Source organism: Palaemon carinicauda, chromosome 13 (assembly GCF_036898095.1).
Source record: "Palaemon carinicauda isolate YSFRI2023 chromosome 13, ASM3689809v2, whole genome shotgun sequence".
Lineage (NCBI taxonomy): Eukaryota > Metazoa > Arthropoda > Malacostraca > Decapoda > Palaemonidae > Palaemon > Palaemon carinicauda.
Genome location: NC_090737.1, coordinates 6119234 through 6126829, shown reverse-complemented (window position 1 = coordinate 6126829; position 7596 = coordinate 6119234). Strand labels below are relative to the sequence as shown.

Here is a 7596-nt window from a genome sequence, read left to right as displayed (position 1 = left end):
CTGCCTTGATCGCAGAAAATGGGAAAAGGTCAAGAAGTTGATGAGCTGCCTTGATCGCAGAAAATGGGAAAAGGTCAAGAAGTTGACGAGCTACCTTGATCGCAAAAAATGGGAAAAGGTCAAGAGGTTAAAAAGATGCCATGATCGCAGAAAATGGGAAAAGGGCAAGAGGTTAACGAGCTGCCTTGATCGCAGAAAATGGGAAAAGGTCAAGAGGTTAATGAGCTGCCTTGATCGCAGAAAATGGGAAAAGGTCAAGAAGTTAACGAGCTACCTTAATCGCAGAAAATGGGAAAAGGTCAAGAGGTTAATGAGCTGCCCTGATCGCAGAAAATGGGAAAAGGTCTAGAGGTTAACGAGCATCCTTGATCGCAGGCAATGGGAAAAGGTCTGAAGGTTAACGAGCTGTCTTGATCGCAGAAAATGGGAAAAGGTTAAAAGATTAACGGGGCTGCCTTGATCGCAGATAATGGGAAAAGGTCAAGAGGTTAACGAGCTACCTTGATCGCAGAAAATGGAAAAAGGTTAAGAGGTTAACGAGCTGCCTTGATCGCAGAAAATGGGAAAAGGTTAAGAGGTTAACGTGCTGCCATGATCACAGAAAATGGGAAAAGGTCAAGAGGTTAACGAGCTACCTTGATCGCAGAAAATGGAAAAAGGTTAAGAGGTTAATGAGCTGCCTTGATCGCAGAAAATGGGAAAAGGTTAAGAGGTTAACGAGCTGCCCTGATCGCAGAAAATGGGAAAAAGTCTAGAGGTTAACGAGCTGCCCTAATCGCAGAAAATGGGAAAAGGTCTGGAGGTTAATGAGCTGCCTTGATCGCAGAAAATGGGAAAAGGTCAAGAGGTTAACAAGATGCCTTGATCGCAGAAAATGGGAAAAGGTCAAGAGGTTAATCAGCTGCCTTGATCGCAGAAAATGGGAAAAGGTCAAGAGGTTAATGAGCTGCCTTGATCGCAGAAAATGGGAAAAGGTCAAGAGGTTAACGAGCTGCCTTAATCAAGAGGTTAACGAGCTTCCTTGATCGCAGATAATGGGAAAAGGTTAAGAGGTTAACAAGCTGCCTTGATCGCAGAAAATGGAATAGGTCAAAAGGTTAACAAGCTGCCTTGATCGCAGAAAATGGGAAAAGGTCAAGAGGTTAACGAGCTGCCTTGATCGCAGATAATGGGAAAAGGTCAAAAGGTTAACAAGCTGCCTTGATCGCAGAAAATGAGAAAAGGTTAAGAGGTTAACGAGCTGCCCTGATCGCAGAAAATGGGAAAAGGTCAAGAAGTTAACGAGCTACCTTCATCGCAGAAAATGGGAAAAGGTCAAGAGGTTAATGAGCTGCCTTGATCGCAGAAAATGGGAAAAGGTCAAGAGGTTAACGAGCTGCCTTAATCAAGAGGTTAACGAGCTTCCTTGATCGCAGATAATGGGAAAAGGTTAAGATGTTAACAAGCTGCCTTGATCGCAGAAAATGGAATAGGTCAAAAGGTTAACAAGCTGCCTTGATCGCAGAAAATGGGAAAAGGTCAAGAGGTTAACAAGCTGCCTTGATCGCAGAAAATGAGAAAAAGTTAAGAGGTTAACGAGCTGCCCTGATCGCAGAAAATGGGAAAAGGTCAAGAAGTTAACGAGCTACCTTCATCGCAGAAAATGGGAAAAGGTCAAAAGGTTAACAAGCTGCCTTGATCGCAGAAAATGAGAAAAAGTTAAGAGGTTAACGAGCTGCCCTGATCGCAGAAAATGGGAAAAGGTCAAGAAGTTAACGAGCTACCTTCATCGCAGAAAATGGGAAAAGGTCAAGAGGTTAATGAGCTGCCTTGATCGCAGAAAGTGGGAAAAGGTCAAGAGGTTAACAAGATGCCTTGATCGCAGAAAATGGGAAAAGGTCAAGAGGTTAATGAGCTGCCTTGATCGCAGAAAATGGGAAAAGGTCAAGAAGTTAACGAGCTGCCTTGATCGCAGAAAATGGGAAAAGGTCAAGAGGTTAACAAGATGCCTTGATCGCAGAAAATGGGAAAAGGGCAAGAGGTTAACGAGCTGCCTTGATCGCAGAAAATGGGAAAAGGTCAAGAGGTTAATGAGCTGCCTTGATCGCAGAAAATGGGAAAAGGTCAAGAAGTTAACGAGCTACCTTGATCGCAGAAAATGGGAAAAGGTTAAGAGGTTAACGAGCTGCCATGATCACAGAAAATGGGAAAAGGTCTAGATGTTAACGAGCTTCCTTGATCGCAGAAAATGGGAAAAGGTCTGGAGGTTAATGAGCTACCTTGATCGCAGAAAATGGGAAAAGGTTAAAAGATTAACGAGGCTGCCTTGATCGCAAATAATAGGAAAAGATCAAGAGGTTAACGAACTGCCTTGATCGCAGAAAATGGGAAAAGGTTAAGAGGTTAATGAGCTGCCTTGATTGCAGAAAATGGGAAAAGGTTAAGAGGTTACCGAGCTGCCCTGATCGCAGAAAATGGGAAAAAGTCTAGAGGTTAACGAGCTGCCCTGATCGCAGAAAATGGGAAAAGGTCTGGAGGTTAATGAGCTGCCTTGATCGCAGAAAATGGGAAAAGGTCAAGAGGTTAACAAGATGCCTTGATCGCAGAAAATGGGAAAAGGTCAAGAGGTTAATCAGCTGCCTTGATCGCAGAAAATGGGAAAAGGTCAAGAGGTTAACGAGCTGCCTTAATCAAGAGGTTAACGAGCTTCCTTGATCGCAGATAATGGGAAAAGGTTAAGAGGTTAACAAGCTGCCTTGATCGCAGAAAATGGAATAGGTCAAAAGGTTAACAAGCTGCCTTGATCGCAGAAAATGGGAAAAGGTCAAGAGGTTAACAAGCTGCCTTGATCGCAGATAATGGGAAAAGGTCAAAAGGTTAACAAGCTGCCTTGATCGCAGAAAATGAGAAAAGGTTAAGAGGTTAACGAGCTGCCCTGATCGCAGAAAATGGGAAAAGGTCAAGAAGTTAACGAGCTACCTTCATCGCAGAAAATGGGAAAAGGTCAAGAGGTTAATGAGCTGCCTTGATCGCAGAAAGTGGGAAAAGGTCAAGAGGTTAACAAGATGCCTTGATCGCAGAAAATGGGAAAAGGTCAAGAGGTTAATGAGCTGCCTTGATCGCAGAAAATGGGAAAAGGTCAAGAAGTTAACGAGCTGCCTTGATCGCAGAAAATGGGAAAAGGTCAAGAGTTTAACAAGATGCCTTGATCGCAGAAAATGGGAAAAGGTTAAAAGATTAACGGGGCTGCCTTGATCGCAGATAATGGGAAAAGGTCAAGAGGTTAACAAGCTGCCTTGATCGCAGATAATGGGAAAAGGTCAAAAGGTTAACAAGCTGCCTTGATCGCAGAAAATGAGAAAAGGTTAAGAGGTTAACGAGCTGCCCTGATCGCAGAAAATGGGAAAAGGTCAAGAAGTTAACGAGCTACCTTCATCGCAGAAAATGGGAAAAGGTCAAGAGGTTAATGAGCTGCCTTGATCGCAGAAAGTGGGAAAAGGTCAAGAGGTTAACAAGATGCCTTGATCGCAAAAAATGGGAAAAGGTCAAGAGGTTAATGAGCTGCCTTGATCGCAGAAAATGGGAAAAGGTCAAGAAGTTAACGAGCTGCCTTAATCAAGAGGTTAACAAGCTTCCTTGATCGCAGATAATGGGAAAAGGTTAAGAGGTTAACAAGCTGCCTTGATCGCAGAAAATGGAATAGGTCAAAAGGTTAACAAGCTGCCTTGATCGCAGATAATGGGAAAAGGTCAAAAGGTTAACAAGCTGCCTTGATCGCAGAAAATGAGGAAAGGTTAAGAGGTTAACGAGCTGCCTTGATCGCAGAAAATGGGAAAAGGTCGGGAGATTAACAAGCTGCCTTGATCAAGAGGTTAACGAGCAGCCTTGATCTCAGAAAATGGGAAAAGGTCAAGAGGTTAATGAGCTGCCTTGATCGCAGAAAATGGGAAAAGGTCAAGAAGTTAACGAGCTACCTTGATCGCAGAAAATGGGAAAAGGTCAAGAGGTTAACAAGATGCCTTGATCGCAGATAATGGGAAAAGGTCAAAAGGTTAACAAGCTGCCTTGATCGCAGAAAATGAGAAAAGGTTAAGAGGTTAACGAGCTGCCTTGATCGCAGAAAATGGGAAAAGGTCAGGAGATTAACAAGCTGCCTTGATCAAGAGGTTAACGAGCAGCCTTGATCGCAGAAAATGGGAAAAGGTCAAGAGGTTAATGAGCTGCCTTGATCGCAGAAAATGGGAAAAGGTCAAGAAGTTAACGAGCTACCTTGATCGCAGAAAATGGGAAAAGGTCAAGAGGTTAACAAGATGCCTTGATCGCAGAAAATGGGAAAAGGTCAAGAGGTTAATGAGCTGCCTTGATCGCAGAAAATGGGAAAAGGGCAAGAGGTTAACGAGCTGCCTTGATCGCAGAAAATGGGAAAAGGTCAAGAAGTTGATGAGCTGCCTTGATCGCAGAAAATGGGAAAAGGTCAAGAAGTTGACGAGCTACCTTGATCGCAAAAAATGGGAAAAGGTCAAGAGGTTAAAAAGATGCCATGATCGCAGAAAATGGGAAAAGGGCAAGAGGTTAACGAGCTGCCTTGATCGCAGAAAATGGGAAAAGGTCAAGAGGTTAATGAGCTGCCTTGATCGCAGAAAATGGGAAAAGGTCAAGAAGTTAACGAGCTACCTTAATCGCAGAAAATGGGAAAAGGTCAAGAGGTTAATGAGCTGCCTTGATCGCAGAAAATGGGAAAAGGTCAAGAAGTTAACAAGATGCCTTGATCGCAGAAAATGGGAAAAGGTCAAGAGGTTAATGAGCTGCCTTAATCGCAGAAAATGGGAAAAGGTCAAGAAGTTAACGAGCTACCTTCATCGCAGCAAATGGGAAAAGGTCAAGAGGTTAACGAGATGCCTTGATCGTAGCAAATGGGAAAAGGTCAAGCGGTTAACGAGATGCCTTGATCGCAGCAAATGGGAAAAGGTCAAGCGGTTAACGAGATGCCTTGATCGCAGCAAATGGGAAAAGGTCAAGCGGTTAACGAGATGCCTTGATCGCAGAAAACGGGAAAAGGTCAAGAGGTTAACGAGATGCCTTGATCGCAGCAAATGGGAAAAGGTCAAGCGGTTAACGAGATGCCTTGATCGCAGAAAATGGGAAAAGGTCAAGAAGTTGATGAGCTGCCTTGACCGCAGAAAATGGGAAAAGGTCAAGAGATTAACGAGCAGCCTTGATCGCAGAAAATGGGAAAAGGTCAAGAGGTTAACTATCTCGCCTTGACCGCAAAAAATGGGAAAAGGTCAAGAGGTTAACGAGCTACCTTGACCGCAAAAAATGGGAAAAGGTCAAAAGGTTAACAAGATGCCTTGATCGCAGATAATGGGAAAAGGTCAAGAGGTTAACGAGCTGCCTTGATCAAGAGGTTAACGAGCAGCCTTGATCGCAGAAAATGGGAAAAGGTCAAGAGGTTAATGAGCTGCCTTGATCGCAGAAAATGGGAAAAGGTCAAGAAGTTAACGAGCTACCTTGATCGCAGAAAATGGGAAAAGGTCAAGAGGTTAACGAGCTGCCTTGATCGCAGATAATGGGAAAAGGTTAAGAGGTTAATGAGCTGCCTTGATCGCAGAAAATGGGAAAAGGTCAGGAGGTTAACGAGCTGCCTTGATCGCAAAAAATGGGAAAAGGTCAGAAGGTTAACGAGCTACCTTAATCAAGAGGTTAACGAGCTTCTTTGATAGCAGAAATTGGGAAAAGGTCAAAAGGTTAACGAGCTGCCTTGATCACAGGAAATGGGAAAAGGTCGAATATGGAAAAGTTAGGATAGAGATGAAGGGAAATATTGAATGGGAGTAAGAGTGATTGATTGGTTCATATAATTGGCATCACTTCATCAGATATCATGGACGCCATATGGAAGTGAGAGGGAAGAAAATGAGATTAAAGATAGAATTAGGACGCAACGAGGAAGAATAGCGAAGGTGAGACCTGGGGGAAGAGACATGGGGGGGGGGAAGAAAAAGATTGCAAGAATTATTATACGAAAGATAGCAGTAAGGAATTCAGAAGGGCCAAGATATGTAAACACACACACACACACACACATATATATATATATATATATATATATATATATGTGTGTGTGTAAATTTATGTATATAAATATATATATATATATATATATATATATATATATATATATATATATATATATACTGTACATATATTTATATCAATTTGTGTGTATAAATATATATATATATATATATATATATATATATATATATACATATATATATATACATACATACATATACATATATATATATATATATATATATATATATATATATATATATATATATATATATATACATACATACATACATAATCTACAGTTACACTTAACTCCTCTCCTGTCTTAGCCATTACGTTTGTAATGTTCAGCTTTTCCCAGCAGCCTAGATAATAATAGACACTAATGATAATTATAATAATAACAACCTCCAACAGCTCAGTCTCTCAGGTAGAGGGAGTTTTAGCGTCTTACGACCTACACAGAAGATTTGCTGAATCTAATTACTCGAAAAGATATTACGAAGTTGGGAGCGATGTGTCTTCCATCCAAGGGTTAACATATTATTATTATTATTATTATTATTATTATTATTATTATTATTGTTGTTGTTGTTGTTGTTGTTGTTGCTGTTATTATTATTATTGTTATTGTTATTATTATTATTATTGTTGTTGTTGTTGTTGTTGTTGTTGCTGTTATTATTATTATTGTTATTGTTATTATTATTATCATCATTATTATTATTATTATTATTATTATTATTATTGTTGTTGTTGTTGTTGTTGTTGATGTTGTTGTTATTATTATTATTATTATTATTGCTGTTGTTGTTGTTGTTGTTGTTGTTGTTATTATTATTATTATTATTATCATTATCATTATTATTTTTATTATCATTATTATTATTATTATTATTATTATTATTATTATTATTATCATTACTAGCTAAGCTACAACACTAGCTGGAAAAGCAAGATGCTATCAGCCCAGTGAGGAAAGGAAATAAGGAAATAAACAAACAATATAAGAAATAATGAACAATCAAAATAAAATATTCCAAAAACATTAACAACCTCAAAACAGATATTTCATATATAAACTATAAAAGGACTTATGTCAGCTGATTCAAGTTACGATTTTCTCGTAATGACATTAGAAGTTTCGTAATTACTGTCATAATAACAATTTAGACAACCGAAACGACCAAGTAATCGTTAGAAGTAGCTCAATTATTAAAAGAAGAATCGTTTGAAAGATAATTTCTCATTAGTTTGAGTATTTAAGGGCTTGATTGCTATGCTATAATAATTAGCCCTGTAATAATCTTACGTACATTACCGTGAACGCTATGGAAAAAAAAAAGCGCGCCCATGAGAGAGAGAGAGAGAGAGAGAGAGAGAGAGAGAGAGAGAGAGAGAGAGAGAGATGTGGGGATGCGGGAGTTATTATTATCATTATTATTATTATTATTAATACTACGTAAGTTACAACCCTAGTTGGAAAAGCATGATGCTATAAACCCAAGGGCTCCAACAAGGAAAATAGCCCAGTGAGGA

General features: G+C 39.8%; 1 protein-coding gene across 1 annotated transcript; it reads left to right on the top strand.

The window, feature by feature from the left end:
* Nucleotides 1–4419: 4419 nt before the first annotated feature.
* Nucleotides 4420–5244, top strand: LOC137652564 (trichoplein keratin filament-binding protein-like). The gene has a single exon (XM_068386053.1). It carries the CDS (start codon nt 4420–4422, stop codon nt 5242–5244), a length of 825 nt encoding a protein of 274 aa, XP_068242154.1.
* The last annotated feature ends 2352 nt before the right edge of the window (nt 5245–7596 follow it).